Genomic DNA, 17,334 nt, shown 5'->3' on the forward strand with positions numbered 1-17,334 from the left:
TCTGTTCCACCATTTATGCCTTAACATTATGTTCATTACAATGTTTTCCCCTTCATGATCCTAAAAAAAAATACATAATTGCTGTTTAGCGGGTACTTAATTTCCCCTGATCAAGATTTAAAGATGGCTTTCAGAGTCTTTTAAGAATTTTATACTTGGCAAATGACTATACTTCCTGTGGTCAGTTCTTAACAGAAATCCAAAGCATCAAATACATTATAGCATTAGTTACCTAGTTACGCTGGCTTTCCGCTCCTTATGTAGACCACTGCTAATCCCTTAGAAACATGGAGTCTGGCACTGATGACACAACCAGTGTTAGAATGAACAGACATTTGAGCAAGTCAAAAGAGCTTCTTAGCCAAAGTCAGTAAAATTTAAATCTCACTGGATGAGGCTTGTTGACATCCAAAAGTCTGTCTGCATAGTCTCTTCATTCATATATCTGTCTTCAGCTGTCATTCTCTGCCTTGATGTTTACTTACTTCTTTCCTTGCTTATGAAGGAAAAATATACACAGTTCTTAAAGGAATGGTTGATAATACCACTGCAAAAGGATAGAGAATGGATAGCAAATGGGGAGCGGGCAGGATGACACAAGTATCACTCTATGAGACATTTACTATAAAGTACCATTGAGATTCTATGATCAGGTGGGGTGATTAGAAACTGTACTGGGGTTGCCTAATAGTCATGTATTAATTACCTGAGGCTCTTTAATGTGCATTAAGTCCTAAGTTTATGGCTTTCCCTCTCTTAGCTGTATAATAATTCATTTTAATCCTTGCCTGGGCTTGATTGTTCCATTTCAAATTAGAGTTGTAGATGCATGAATAAATAAGTTTGATTGCAATGAAAGGAGGCCAAACAAAAACAATTTTTCTCCAAAGTTATCAAGGATAGGTATTTTCTTTCCCTTCTAGGGTGGGTTTATCATTCATTTGTGATATAGTTAGGCTGGTTTGTTATTGTTTGCTTTCCACTTGGGGTTCTCCTCACATTCTAGTTGATGTTATTTATTTATGAGTTGAGGATGCATGAAATATCACCTGGGTTCAAAGATGACAAGGTATGCATAAACAAAAGCAAAAACAACAACAACATAAGCTCTGAGAAATGCCACTCTTCTTCAGCCCCACTGCCTCCTTTCTATTCCTCCATTCTTATCTTCACCCACCCTCTGTAGGTAAACCAACCTCATTTGTTCTGATTTATCTTTCCTCTACAGCCAGTGCTGTTATGCTTATTTTGAAACCTTGCATTAGTTCCAAAGCAATTGGTATCTTAGGAGCGTGATTTGAACATAATGTAAATGTTGTGTTTGCTTATGCACGATTTCATACATGAAAAACTCTTAAGTGAATGCGGGGATTGCACCTAGCTGAACTGAGCTGTAGAAGAATGCAAAACATAATTCAGACATTCACCAGCTACCACATTCACCCTGTGAATGGGAATCCTATTCACACAATGTTACAGCCTTGCCTCTAATTTCTTTTTTTTTTTTTTTTTGGTTTTTCGAGACAGGGTTTCTCTGTGTAGTCCTGGCTGTCCTGGAACTCACTCTGTAGACCAGGCTGGCCTCGAACTCAGAAATCCGCCAGCCTCTGCCTCCCAAGTGCTGGGATTAAAGGCGTGCGCCACCACCGCCCGGCTGCCTCTAATTTCTTATCAGCCTTCTTCTATCCTTTCCCAGGAACTCACAAACCACAAACCTTATGATGCTTCTTTTTACAAGCAAATGTCAAGGATTTTTGTTTTTCAAGATGGAAATCAGTTTACTGTAGTATTTGTGTATTTCTCAACCATTTAATATGGTTCCTGATCATGCTTTGTGGGAGAAGCCTATAATCACAAAAATTTGAGGTGCTGAGGCATGACAATTTCAGGCTTAAGAGTTCAAGACCATCAAGAGCTACAAAGTAAGTTAAAGGTCAGAATGAGCAATTTAGAAAAACCCTATCTCAAAATGAAAAGTAGACAGATGACTTGGGATATAGTTCTGTGGTAGAGAGCTTGACTGGGCTCACTCCTTAGTATAATACACACACACACGCACACGCACACGTACACGCACACACACACAGTGTATTTCCTTCTCATGTGTGTGATGGAAGTCTATGATTATTATGTTCTCAACTTTGTTTTATCTATAATTTTTCCCAAATACAGGGAATATCTTTTCATTTCATAAGTCTTATATTACATTTTAGGAAGTTCATTGAATTTTTTTCTCATACAAATTTTATACATTTCTGGAAGATTAGTTCCTAGGTATATAACCACCCTTATTATGCTTCAGATGATAATCTAACACTAGTTCTTCTAATTGACTATCATTTGTATAAATAAAGGCAACTGACCTTTGTGTGTTGACATTCTGCTTCCTTCCCAAATCCGTTGATGGTTTGAATTATTTTTCCCCTTTGATTATTAAGAAACTGTCTTCCATACTGTTCAAATAGACACAGGTTTACTTCTTTTTCAACTCTTATCTGTTTCATTGATTTCTCTCATTAAACTCCACTTGTTAATATATCTAAATATCCAATATTAAGCAGTAGAAGAAGTGGTTAGCTTTTGTGTGCCTTCTTCCAGACTTTAGTGGAAATGCCTCTCATGATTTATCATTAAGTAAGGTACTAGCTTTTGAGCTAAAGCATATGTATATTTTGTCATGTCAATAAAGTATCATTCAATTCTTATTTCCTTGAGTTTTAAAAACTTAGAATAAATAGATTGTAAAATATTTCAAGCATTTTTCATGGACATATTCATATCATGTTTTCCTTCTTAGATATATCAATATGACATATGATGCTAATAAACATCTTAATATTGAATGTACCTTTCAATTCTGAAATAAATCTCATTCAATCACTAATGTCTTAATTTGGCATGTATTATGTTTGCTAGTGTTTATTTTAACTTTTTAAAATCAATACTTATAGAATGATATACTTGTGAAGTTTATTTTATGAACTTTCCTTATGAGGTTTTGATATATATATATATAATACATATTTAATAGAAAAAATAGAGAAGTTTACTTCATTTCCAATGTCATGAAACAAGTTATAGCACTTTGGGAATATGTGGACTTTGAAAGGTAAATAAAATTTTATGGGAAACCATCTGGGCCTTGGGGCAAGATTCTTAAGAATAACTGTTTCTTTTAAGGAAATGAGTCTATTTTCTCATCCAAACGGAATAATTTGGGCAATATCTATTCTTCTAAGAAATTGTTCTTTTATTTAAGTTTTCAAATTTGTTTGTAGGATGTTTATAAAAAATCTCTTATAATTAATTGTTCAAATTAGTTTTCTGTTCAGTATTCATACAGGTGGCATGATTTATATTGTTTATCTACATTTTTTCTTGGTCATTTTTCTCAAACAACCAAGATTTTCAGTTATTAATTGGGTTTGCTATTTTTCTGTTCTCAGCTTTATTAATTTCTACTTTAGTGTTATTTTCTTACTTATTATTTCTTTTGCTTTATTTTTTTGTTTTATGGAGGGTCAAATTTACTCTCCTATAACAATATAGTGCTATGTATATTCTTGATTTTTTTATTTTACAGATTCTGTTATATATCTTCATTATTATGTAGTGTCACTTCACATTATTTCTTTTACTAAATGTTTCATGGGAAACATTAAAATGTCCAAGTGGAAAGGATTTTCTGGTTCTCTGCCTCTCTTAGTAATCTGGAGCTTTACTGCACTGTGATCAGCAAATGTTGTTTATAATATTCTTACTTTAGGAAACATTGACATTTTGAATCTAAGTCATAATTTTTACAAGTGTTTCCTTGGGTATGTTTGATAATAGTATCATCAGGGCTTGAAGTCTTATTGATAATGTTTTATAAGTTTTCTGTCTCCTATCTATTTTTTGTCTGCTTGCTCTATCTTGTACTGAGAGAAATGTATTAATGTTGTCTAATGGCACAATCTACCTATCTCTATATAGAGATAGATAGATAGATAGATAGATAGATAGATAGATAGATAGATAGGTAGATAGACAGACAAATATCTACCCTACAGTTTTTGCTCTTGATAAATGTAGCTGTTGTTTATCAAATTAATATTCATGAGTGTTATATTTTCACCCACATTGCTTTCTTATTTTATTTACGTTACACATTGTTCTTTATGGGATCTTCTAGAACATTTTATTTTAGGTGTGCCTTTTGTATACAGTGTGTATATGATGTGGCTTGCATAAGACAAATTGAAAGGGCTTCTTTTAATATGCAAATTAAGCTCACAGTAATCAACATGACATTTTGATATAATGTATAACTGTGTGTATTTGGCTATATTTGTTCATTTTTTTTCTCTTTAAATATATGCCTTTGCTCTCCAGCTTTCTCAAACCATTTTGCAGAATTTGTCCCTTTTTTACCATTTGAACCAACAGTAAAAACTGTTGGTTTTTCAGTTGTTGCTGGCATCCTTGATGGACTATTCATTGCCTAGACAAAAACCAATGAGGCAATTTTATTGCCTTATTTACTGCTCTACTGTCTCATGTTTTAGTTGTATCATTTCTGTTATCATACTTAACATCTCCATGTCAGTTCAGCATCCTTATCTTCTCCATACCTATAATTCTGGATCTATGTCTCCATGTGTTAATATGCACAATAACCATCACTTTGTTGACCTTTTTTCAGCTTTTCCCTGGTTGGATGACATTTGCCCTTTAATAGATTCTTCACAGAGAGGAGTCTTTGTCCTGTGAGATTCCTTATGAGTACAAACTTCTCTAAGCTCCTCTGTCTGAAAACTGCTCTTTTAAGTCCCAGGAGTTGAAGAATGTTGGTTGGATATAAAAATCTGTACCTTCCACCCTCTTTCACTAATATTTCCAATCACTTACATAGTTTTGCTAATCTACTTTTCTGTTTATATGACATTAGTGTGTTTCTAAAGATCCCTGATTTCATGGCACCATCTTTTTTTTTTCACTATGTCAAAATCCAGATAATTTAGCACACTAATTTCTGCTGTTAACAGGGCAGCAGTTTTACATCCTGCTAATTTAAGATTTTATTTTGGTTTCTTCACCTCTAGCTGCTAAAGGACACATATGCCTTTCTTTCTACCATTTCTCAATTCCAAACCTCCACATGTCTGTTTCTTGTAGATTTGTCTATTTGAATAATTTTTTCAAAGTATTTTCAGGCATAGGTTAGATCAACCTCGAGATGCACTCTTCTAACCTGCTTCCATGCAATTTTTGATTTTTAAAATTTGTCCTCCACACCCTTGTGACAAGAGGAGATATATATAGACTTGGTGGTTATTTTTCTCTTTATACCTCATACTAATTTGATGTTTCAGGCATTCTCTGGCCTTACATAATTTTGACGGTAGGTATGTTTTTGGTGGTGTAGCCTCATTTTTCTCCCTTGCTGTTGTGTATCAGTTTTGAAGGAATACAGGGAGATAAGGACCTACTATCTCACCACTGCTTCAGCTTCATGGAAGGCTCAGTGTGCATTTTGATACACACACTGACACTCAGATACACAAATACATACTTCCTCGAAGAAGAAGTTTTTCAATCAACAGCACTGGGCCCTTAAAAATATTGCTTCTTACCAAACACTTCTTCAAGGGCTATCTTGAATTTATAACTCTGGGATAGATTTGACCAAGATTGCCAGCCTACGTTTGCATTTGCAAGGAAGAGGCTACCTGTGTGGCTCTAACAAGTGTTCCATGTTCTCATAACCACCTGTTATTCCTAACTTGACTATAACCTAAACAAGGAGAAATTTCCCCAGGAATTCTACCTGAAGATAAATGAGTTTCAACAACTGAAAACACCTCAATGACACCTTATTTCCGTATCACTCTTACCCACAGGAAATAGTCAGTACTCTGCCATTTAACAAATGCATCTGCAGGCACTATCCCAGTCATGTGGAGAAAATGATGCTCTTAGGGTAGCTCTCTGTCTCATGGCTCTTGGAAATATATATTTTTCCCATAAACTTCATATATTTGGCTTCCAGGCAGGTCCAAACAAGGCTTTAGGACTTTGACCGGTCTAAAACTGTATTTTCCATAATGATATAATCAGAGTCTTGAGATGCCATGTGAGACTATGCATTTAGAATAGGTTATTTTAGGTTATTTTTGTTTCTTTTCTTACAGCTCAAGTCTACACTCACCTTGGATTCCAAAGAGACACCCTAAAATTAGTTTCCTAGATTCTGCTTTATTTTCATGTCATATAAGTCCTTTATTAAAATTGATATCCTAAAGTTGAACTCATAGATACGGCTATCTCTTATAATAAGAAAGAAGTACACAGTGGTAGTGGTAGAACTTCAGAATCCAAAGCAGTTTGGAAAAGATAATCTTATTAGTGAATCTTTCACTAAAACCATCTCCTTTGTCACCCTGATGACAAGAGATGCTCTTATTTATGGGCACTCTTTAAATTCTCACCTAATAACAGGTTTAAATTAAATAGAAACAGTTTGTTTTCTCATGAATTCCTCTTACAAAACCTTTTAGGTTAAGTATATTAATAAGAAACCAAGCATCTCTTCTTACTTGTAGGAATTGTGGAGTTACTATGGAGCCACTGCCAGATGTCACTGGGGTAATAACACTGTGTCCCTTGAAAATTTTTAATATCCCATGGCCTCTGTAATAAGTTCACAGCACTATCATAAGACATCTCAATTAATGGTTTGAGAAACATAGTTATGTAGATTTTCAGTCATTTATCCACAAATACTCACTTCTAGACATGTTTTGGGGTAATACTCTCTATAAAATGTTATAGACTATTTAAAAATTCTCAGTGATGAAATATACATTTTTATGTCATGAAATATTCTTCTATGATACTATAATATTATATTATATAGAATATAATATATATCAAATTTTATTAAATTAAGCTCATTTTTGGAGACTTGGGAAATATACATATATTATGTTTTATATATATATGCGCATGTATATAATAACTTTTTCCATTAAAAAGATGCTTTGATGAACATATTAGTGAATAAATCTTAACATAGACTGATCCATTACCTTGGAGTTAATTCCCAGATGTAGAATTGTTGGATGAAAAGGCATGAATATTTAGAGTTTTCCTTTTCTTCTGGAAACAGTTTAGTGATTTATACTTCCTCTAATTTTATAGGGTCATAAATATTCCAGGCCTTTCATTTGATGATAAGAGCCTTTTTACAATTAATTATGAATAGGGGTTCAGATACTTAAATGTTTTAGGGACTAGTATACACATAATTTAATCTTACTTATATACTATATATATTAATCTTATTATATAGTATGGTATATTCATATAGTATCAAATGAAATATACTTAATGACTTTATAAAGTTGAAATGATTGTTTCTATCTTACAAAGAAACTGGGATTCAATTATAAAAAGAGAAAGAAAGTAGGATTCAGAAAGATACACCAAACTTTCAAATCATACAACCAAAAGAATTAGACAGCTAGGGTTTAAAGCTATAATCTTGTCATTATATGGCAGACACATCAAGGACATGACAAACCACCACCACAACCACCACCACTACTACTACCACCAACACTACCACCAACATCATCATCAGGCCTAAAATTTATGAAGTGCTTACCATGTATTAAGCACTATTCACAAACACGTTCAACTTTTAGTGCCAAACTTATGTGGTACTATCTATTCTTAAGAGGAAGATAATGACTGAAGGGGTGTACTAGTCTAGAACTGCACAGCTTATATGGTAGCATTAGTATTCAAGTTCAAGCAGTTTGGCTTTACAGACCATGCTAGTGTTGAACATATTATAGTGACCCATAGAGCAGTGTAATCGTATACCAGACTCTTATTATGAATGATTTTTTAAAGGGAAGAACAACGGCTTAACTAAGTCTTATAGATTAAAAAGAGAAAGTTACTGTCTAATCAAATATCGATCTAATAGTTCTCTAAGAAAATGTGTATCCAGGGTTTTGTCTGCAAAGTTCCTATCCTTATTCCTGTAACCTTTCCTCTTTAAGCAACATATGGGCTTTTAAGCTGAATACACAGAACCATTTTCTAGCCAAGTGTGTGAGGTATAACTTGAATGAAAAATCTTCTAATGAAATTGGTGACCCAAACTCAATTGAAAACAAAATCCCCCCCAAGTGACTTGGAAATGTCAAGATTTAAGAACTTCGAGATAGGCAAACTTTAAGACATCTACAGAAGTATAATCTTGGATCCTCTCACTGCTATCTGAAGGGTTAATGAAGCACCTTCATTGCTAGTCACTACTTTAAGTCTTTTCCTATCATCTTATTTAGGTATTTAGACATCATTAAAAATTATGCAGATTAAAAAAAGGATTATATTTTCTTGTCACCTCTGTAAACACTCAAAATTTTTCTGTCTCACCTCCTCCCCAAGAAAACCAACTTAATGAGCCGCAAAACACATTACAGTGAATGAGAAAATATTTTCAGCATTTTTATGCAGAAAATATCTCATTAGAAGCAAACGCTTTAGCAAGCAGATTTAAACGTAATAAGAACTTGTACTGAGTAGGGACTTTTATAACAAATCACTAGCATGTATAAGCACTCTGTCTGATGAATCAGAGCATCATAAGCTTCCTTTTCTTATCCTTGGGTAGCATCACAAGCATGTGTTGAGTACAGCATGGTGCCAGTATGTACTCAACTGAAGAGCTTAGTGCTCACTAGCTGGCTGCAAAGCAGAGAAATACCTGCAGATCATCTAGTCTCCGTCAAGGACTTATCTGGATATGTTATAATATGCAGGTTCATTTAGAGCAGTGGTTCTCAACCCTCCTGGTGCTGTGACCCTCTAATACAGTTCCTCATTTTTTGGTGAACCCCCCAACCATAAAATTATTTTCACTGCTACTTTATAACTGTTAATATTGCTACTCGTACAAATTGTAACGTGAACATCGAATATGCATGATAACTGACATACAGCCTTTGTGATAAAGGTAGTCAGACCCCAAAGGGGTCATGACCCACAAGTTGGGAACCACTTCTCTAGATCATCTGGTCTCACTTGAGACCATTATCTGGATATGTTATGACATGTTATGACATGTAGATTCACTTAGATGAAGTATGTTTCCATCTGAATGTTTGTCATCATAGAACCTAGACATTTTGCATTATTTTGCATATTGCATGGGCCATATTGGTGTATGATTTAGAGTCATGAATTGAATTTCAAACCAAAATCTGAATTAATGCACATACAGCTATAACTGTAAACTTTGGGCCTCAAACCAGAATAAGAGAGTAAGAGGACTGGCAAGCTTAAGGACAATCTGGACTGATTTGGTCACGAGATTGTAGTTCTTGACTTCACAGGTACAAGTACACAGGAACACCAATGGCTACGTATCTCCAACTGAAACCCCAGAGGGCACATGTAAGGTGAAGTGTTTGCAGGAGCTGCTGGTTGAGTTTGCAGGTGTTCCCACTCAAGTCCATCTCTTAGTCATCTATGGTCCATACCTGAGAGCTTGAGGTCCGAGTTACAGCCACATCCACCGAAATTAGGTTGAAACCACCCACAGTGATGATAGCACTGAATTACTAGGTTGCTCTAGGGAAGTAACCTCTTTCAAATGGGAAAGTGTGAACTTACGATTGAGTCTAGTGATCAATTTCGCATCATGTAAGTTCTTTTCCAGCTTCTCCCATGGAGTCACACTAGTAATAACGGTAGCTGTGATGGTGGTTACCATTTATAGCTGTGCTAAGCTCTGTACATCCTCAAGGCCCTAAGTTAATACCATTAATATCTCCGAATTACAAAGACAAGAACTGAGAGAAAAGAAAAATAACTCAGTTCTAAACACATATGCAGAGCTGTGATTTGAAGTGAATTTGTCATCTGATTTTACAGTCCTCAACTATTGTTTGTTTACTGTTTGGAGTGTGTGTGTGTGTGTGTGTGTACTCCAAAAAGGAGTGAAAGAAGTTCCTACATGCCTATGATCTACCCTCTGAGCCAGCCCAGTTTCCTTCACTGAGCAGAAAGGAACTTGGTGCCCAGGAAGAGCAAACACAGATCAGCCAGCAGCCACCATGCTTACCGTTAGGAAGTGGCGGTCCTTGGCCTCGCGCCTCCTCTGGCTGTGAGCTGGGGGGTAGGCTGGCAGTGGTGGCGCAGCTATGGGGAGGGGAGCAGCAGCTCTTTGCTCTCTGCGATCACTTCGACTCCGGTGTTCTGAGGGTGCAGAATAGACAAACATAATGAAAAAGACTTGGTATTTTCAATTGTTTTCCCCCCTTGAGAATGTTAGCAAAGAGCTGTTTAAAAGAGAGAGAGAGGGAGAGGGAGAGAGAGAGAGAGAGAGAGAGAGAGAGAGAGAGAGAGAGCGAGCGAGCTTTCCTTAACCTAGCTAATCTATATGCCATATCAAATTTTTAAAATGATTCTTAACTTGCTGAGAATAAAAAGCCAGATGCATCCATCTCCATGGTCCCATCTTATAACCTTGGAACAAGATGGGCTCACTTATGATTTCAATACACCTCATGTCAAAATATCAGAAGTTAAAAAAAAAAGGAAATGTTGAGAATAACAATGATGGAAGGCTTGCTGCCATGAGGATTGGAATATAGAATAGATGTAGGCATAGCACAGCTTTCTGGACCTAGGTGTCACTAGCTTCAGGAGAGTTCTATGTGGAGTCAGGAATTATTTTGACACTGTTGCCTGTCTGTGGGGTATGTTCTTCTAGCTGGGATGCCTTGTCTGGCCTCAGTGGGAGAAGAAGTGCCTAACCTGGCAAAGACTTGATGGGCCAGGGTGGGGAGTATATCCCAGGGGTCCCCAACACTCAGAGGAGAAGGGGATGTGGGGATGAGGAAAGGACTGTGGGAAGCAGTGACCAGAAGGGTGGCAGTGAGCAAGATATAAACTGAATAAGTAAAAAAAATAATAAATTAATCTTAAAAATCACTGAGCTAAGTTTCTGAGTTTGATCCTTAGCATCACAAAGATAGATAGATAGATAGATAGATAGATAGATAGATAGATAGATAGATGGATAGATAGATGATAGATAGATAGATAGATAATCACAGAGATGCATAAAACACAATTTAGTTTTCCAGTTTTTCTGTGTACCTCAGAATATCCCTTGCCCACACTAATTCTCCTGAATTACAGCTTACACTCATCCCCAGAGCTTAAAATTTGCAGACGCCTCATCATGATGGAAGTACAAATTGGTGGGTCCTATTTTTCATTCTAGCCTTGCACTGTTTAACACTAGTATCATTCATGCCATGTACAATATGAGTCATAATACTCGGTGTTTATTGATGTGTGCCAAAAATGCTTTACTGAAGCTCTCAACTGCACCTTCTCAACGACCTCACACAAGTGGGCATCAATTCTGTCCCTCATCTGCAGATGTAGAAACAGATTTAAGGAGAGAAGGTCACTGTGAAGTGATCAGTGGTTCGGACATAGCTCAGTGTCCTACCTCGATATTGCTCAACCTACAAACATTATAAAGGACAAATATACTTACTCATTGGACCAAGAGGTTTTTTTCAGTATTCCGTTATATTTTGCTGCAATTTAATTCTTTGAATAGTTACAACACTATAACTTATAAGGCACCATTTACACCCTCCTCCTTAAGTGTTTGCCTGTGCTATGACACAGAAAAAACTGAGTTGATTCTCAGGTGATATCAGATGCTCATTCTCCCAAGGTCCTATATTTTCCATTTGTATCCCTGTATTGATAAAAATATCACCTCTCTATTGTCAGCCTTTTCAACTATAAGTGGACCCTGGAGAAGGTGTGTGTGTGTGAGAGTGTGTGTGTGTTTGAGATAAGATCTCACTAAATTACCCAGGCAAGTTTTAACCTGGCAGTCCTCTTGCCTAGCTTCTTGAATAGCAAGACTTACTGATCTGGCCACAAGGCCGCATACAGAGATAAAAATTGCGTTCATCTTTTGATCAGAGGTCCTAAAGTACCTGTGAAATAGACTTTCACTAAATGCTTATTAAAGGATTGGACAACTTAATGCTTTACTGCAGTTTAGGTTTTTGAAAGTGAGAATACATCCCATGTACTATATTTATTCTATATTTATGATGGGTTGTGTTGTTGGTACCATTAGTGATCCATGCTTCTCTACAACTTACTGCTTATTTGAGCTGGTCTCCTTAATGCTGGTCACATCTCTGCTTGTTTTATTCAATATTTTGCTGTCTAAACTAGAAGTTGAGCTCTCTCTAGCTTTCTGATTTCCATCAGCAAGTTGACTGTTTTTTCTCTTTACTAACAAAGCTTAGTAGTATATAGGTTAGAAAAATGCGACAATATTCCTTGCCTTCCTTTGCTTGGGATTCTTCAAAAAGATTGCTTTCCATGCACAACCAGAGAAAGGTCTTCAAAGACCCATCATATGGATGATCTTTGCTATATTGCCTCCAAAATAAATGCTTATCAAGAAATTATGAGCTAAATGCCCTTCTTGATCAAGTCCCCAACTCTAATGTCACCCTCGTTTTTCTCTGCAAGCAAACATTTGGGCTTTTTCTAAACAGATAGCCCAAAGAAAAGCTTTTACATTCACTAGGCAGAGCAGATGTGTGCTATTGGTAGAAAGAAGTGAAGGGACAGTGGAATGGGATGGAAGATATCACTCAATTCTCCTTTCAACCATTTCTCTCCCATCCTATTTTAAATACATCTTCTGCTCTACCCAGGCCAAGAGTAGGCAGCCTAAAGTAACCCCTCACTAATAAGACTTTTGCCAGTGGTGAGCTAGAGACAGTATCAGTCCACCAGGGCCTGCAACTGCAGTCAAATCTTCATCCTTATTCCTTTAGACCAATGAAACGTAGACACCAGCCAGAAACTTGAAAGAAAAGGAAATATAAAATATAATTCCCTCTTTATAGCAATGTATTAGTCTCTCTCAGTGTTTTATGAACATAAAAGATGGCATAACTTAAAGTTATTACTGGCACTAGCATTGAAGAATTGCTAAGAAAGAGGGAAAGCAATAATTGTGTTCTTAAACAACTTGAAATCCATTTATATGTCACACCCCTGAGACTCTGTGACATGACAGGCACATTTCTGTTCAGCCCCCATAGCACTGGATTGACCCTAACTGCTTACTTGTTCATCCTCCTCACTACACTAGGTATTTTTGGAGGCAGAGACCATACTTGATTGCTCTTTCAAGCCTATGATCGAGCATAATGCCTGACCGTCAGCACAGTTTGTTCAGGGTAGGGGGATGATATTAAGGCAGCCAATTTAAAGTTTAATCTCAGTTCCCAAACGAGCACAAATCTGCAGCCACCCAGTTTTACTTACCCATGTTTCATCATCCCCTCTCTCCCCATGAAAGCGAGGCGATTCCAGCTGTCCAAATAAAGAGGCCCCACAGGGAAGCTCACTGCCACATTTGGGGAGCCAAGCCCTTGTCCGCAAGTTTGGTATTAGTCCCAACCACCAGGTGGCAGACGTGGATTATGCTGATGGATACACAGCTACATTACTGTCAAGATATATGTATATATATGTATATGTATATATGTGTATATGTGTATATGATGTATATGCATATGCATATGTATATGTATATATCTGCTTACTAATTTTAATTCTACACTACTGCATGTTTGTAATTCTATGATGCCTATAATTCCTGTTTATGACTCTCTACAGTGCTATTCAAACCACTGCACCCAATACTTGCTATTGAGACAACCACAAAACAAGCCAGTCTGAGTAGGGCAAAATGAGCCTCCATAGTCTTCCATCTAAAGCCCAGAAGGCTGTCTATCCACCTCTTATGCCCCAGGAAGAACTGCAGAGAAAATTGATATTGGCACTTGCTGTTCTTCAGTTCTGCTCTTAAGTCCAAACTTGATGAAGCAGTGAAATATGACAGCTTATGAGTGGCTCACTGTTATCTGGTTAAATCTGTAAAAATCTAATCAGAGTGGGCTGATTAATAATAATAAAATGATAAGAAAGAATGATGTCTATAAGGCTAATGTTACTCAAGCTCTCTAATGGTGGGATCTCAGAGGGCATTAAGTGGGAAGGATAAAATTCTTCAGTTCCCATCTTGTGCTTTCAATGCTCAATCAGCTTTCTGCAGAATTTCATTCCCTTCCACACACACAAACACACTGAGGATGCACCATATGCTGGGTTTGTGCTATATACTTTGAATAGAATAAATCAATAAGACATCATCCTTACCCATGAGTTGCTCATGGATTCATAGTGGAAGGCAGACATACTGGTCAGTTATGACAGATGGTTATATGTGGCATGTTGGGAGGATGCATAAATTATGGGAAAGGTGCTAGGAATTTAATAGGAAGATTTCCAGAAGGAGCTTTGCACTAAATATTTGTTGAAGAATTATGTTATCCAACCATAAAGCTGAAATGAATATAAATATCACAGTATCTTACCACTAACAACATAAAGAAAAACTTTTAGACAAATACTTTGGAGAGAGCTGCAGGTCAGTTGTTTCATTAAAAGGAAAAATGTCATAAGTCATATAAATGTGGATAGACACAATACTTAGGGTTTTCCATCCTGGTAATAGCTTTCAAATATTTTATTTGCATTGTGATATTTTTGTAAACTATCAATTCTTAAATAAGTGTAGGTGGATATTGAAACAAAAACAATGAATGTGTAGATAGCATCTGTTTCCATATCAAAAATCTAAACACAAGAAAATGTGACATACCATCTTCATATATTCATTTTGGGAGGCCTTTAAAGGATCATGGGCATTTTGAATCTCCTTACTCTAACGGGTTTTACGGTACTGGAAAGCAAGAAATGTTCATCATCTACCTAGACTGTCATATGCCTATCTTTGGTGCTCTCAATACTGTGACAGAAAAACAAATATAAGTATCTATTTTCATGGAACACAGTATATGGCAAGGTAGGAAGAGCTCTGGCTGGAAGGTAAGAGGATCGGGGCTCGGTCCTGGCTCTGAAGCTAGCCTGTATGATCCTGAAAAAGTTTTCTCACATTTCAGCCCTTCTTACACCTCTGTGTAGAATGAAGGTATTGGATCAGCTCAGAGATTCTCAACAGAAACAGAAGAGCACTTGAGCACCTTATAGAGATTTTTAAAATGATTGGGCAGAAGCCAGGCATGACAGCTATGCCATAATACACTGAATGGTCAATGAAAAGGTTCCAGGTCCCATGCAAATGTCAAATGCCCCATCAAAATCTCCTATCCAAAGAATCATAGACTCTATTTCTGAGTCAAACCTAATTCTTTTTTAATTATAAGAGAAAGTATTGCTTGCTCATATTAAATAACTATTAACTATACCAATTTTTGTGACTCTTCTCCTGTCCCTACCTTCAGGGCTCTTCATTTCTCCATACTTTTTTGTTTGGAATGGCTTCTGTCTTTACTTAATTCAAATTTATTTTTGAGAGGTACAGACATCCAACTGCTTTTATTGTGTCATCTAATACAATTATGAATTGGCACTTGAACATTGAGATACAGTGTTATTAATATGTTTCCTTTTGGAAATTCTCTTTGTGAGCATATTAAGGCCATAATGGTAATTTTAATCCATATATACGTGTAGCTGACACTATGCATGGATTTCATTCAGGGTAGAAATGGGAGCATTTCAAAGCACTTGATTTAACTAAGGGGGTAACAGGACTAATGGGACAGAAAAAACCTAGATGGCACAACCTCTGATGTTCTCCCAGAAATCCCCTCAGGCCTGGGATCAGTTACCTCTGCGCAGGGCTTGCAGACTCTGTCTGGCATGGCGGTGCAACTCCTCTACACAGGGTGGCCTGGTAGCTGGGAGGAAGATGTTTCGCTGTTGGTGCCATGGTGCACGGTAGTATACACTCAACTTGCTCTCGATGTCCAAGTTGGAGACAGCTACGAGACAAAGAGCAAACAGTGCAATGTGCATCAGGAGCTTGGATTGTGCATTTAGTGGGTGCTGGGGCAGAGGAGGTGACAGGGAGTTGGGAAGGAATGTAGAGGTGAAATCCAGACTGCTAAACTAACTCAAGGCTGGAAAACTTTGAAGTTTATAACACAGACAACTATGCCCTTGGACCGAGAGATGGGATGCTTTTTCACATCGTTCCTGCTGTCTACATGAATGTTGGTCTTTATGATGTTTCTTGTCCCTTGTGGCTTCTGGCTGCAGGTTTCTGATCCTGCACTCCACCTGCCAACCTCATTCCTTGCCATTTTTTCCTGGTTTCACCAAAGGTTAGCACAAACATTAAATGAACAACGACAGGTGTACTAAATGTGTATTAGGGGATGGAATTTGTAGATGACATGGTTCTTACAACTCATCTGAGAAATCAAGGAAGATTATCTTTCTCCTAAACATAGCATTTAATTCACTATTGTCACCTTCATTACATTCATTACAAATACAGCCCAGGACAGAACGAACTCCTTAAGAGTAGAGGATGCACATCTATGGAAAAATGTTCTAGAAACTAGGGGACTATGATTAAGAAATGGCAACCCAGAGAAACTCATGAGCATTTGACGGCTTATTAGCCTCAAGATGGCTGAGATCAGGTACAGTTGGCTTCACCCTTCAAATCCATGATCCAGAGCCAGACTTCTGGCCCAGGAGCATCCTGCTCTTTTTAGTCTCAGCCTTTCTTCTTGATCTGTTTGCTTGTCTCCCAGCACAAGGTTTGGAGACACTCTGCTTCACTGTTATTCCTATACCACACACAAATTTTTGGTTCCAATCTGAACACTTTCTATTAGAAGACTGGTCTACTATTCCACTTTAAGAATTCTAACCTGGAACAAGATAGTCTATAGGAAATGAATAAAAGAAAGTGAATACTTTGTGGGAAGGAATAGAAGAATGAAAACTGGGGGAAAATACTGCTTTTTGATAGTTAACTTCTGTCCTACCTCACCATGAACTGCAGTTATTTTAAATACAGTATTTCATAGCATTTAGCAGCATTTAATAGTACTTATTAGTCTAGAATAAAGTTTTTATTACTACAAGAATCACTAACAGAGGGCTAAGGATATAGTTCAATGACAGAACACTTGCCTAGCTCATGCGAGACTCTGGGTTTGATCCTTAGCACTATAAAAAATTAGAAAGAAACACATCAAATGATGTATTGAAACATGAGCAGAATCAAAAGGAATATACCATGTCTCTAAATTATCTAATAGAATGTACCAAGATGAGAAAATTTCCTATAGCTGTACTATATAATATAGTATTCCTTTTGCCCTTGGCTCA

The 17,334-nt window shown here is 36.8% G+C and overlaps 1 protein-coding gene across 2 annotated transcripts in view; it reads right to left on the reverse strand.

Annotated features, from left to right (window-relative positions):
- The window catches only part of Nhs (NHS actin remodeling regulator), a 324,596-nt gene that overhangs the window by 25,497 nt on the left and 281,765 nt on the right, over positions 1-17,334 (reverse strand). For both annotated transcript variants that reach the window (XM_028762127.1, XM_028762126.1), the window contains exons 2-3: positions 15,819-15,971; positions 10,121-10,254 (exon numbers count right to left, since the gene is read on the reverse strand). In XM_028762127.1, coding sequence (XP_028617960.1) covers positions 10,121-10,254; positions 15,819-15,971 — 287 coding nt within the window. The remainder of the gene's footprint in view (positions 1-10,120; positions 10,255-15,818; positions 15,972-17,334) is intronic.

This window comes from Grammomys surdaster, unplaced genomic scaffold (genome assembly GCF_004785775.1).
Source record: "Grammomys surdaster isolate TR1022 unplaced genomic scaffold, NIH_TR_1.0 131, whole genome shotgun sequence".
Taxonomy (NCBI): domain Eukaryota; kingdom Metazoa; phylum Chordata; class Mammalia; order Rodentia; family Muridae; genus Grammomys; species Grammomys surdaster.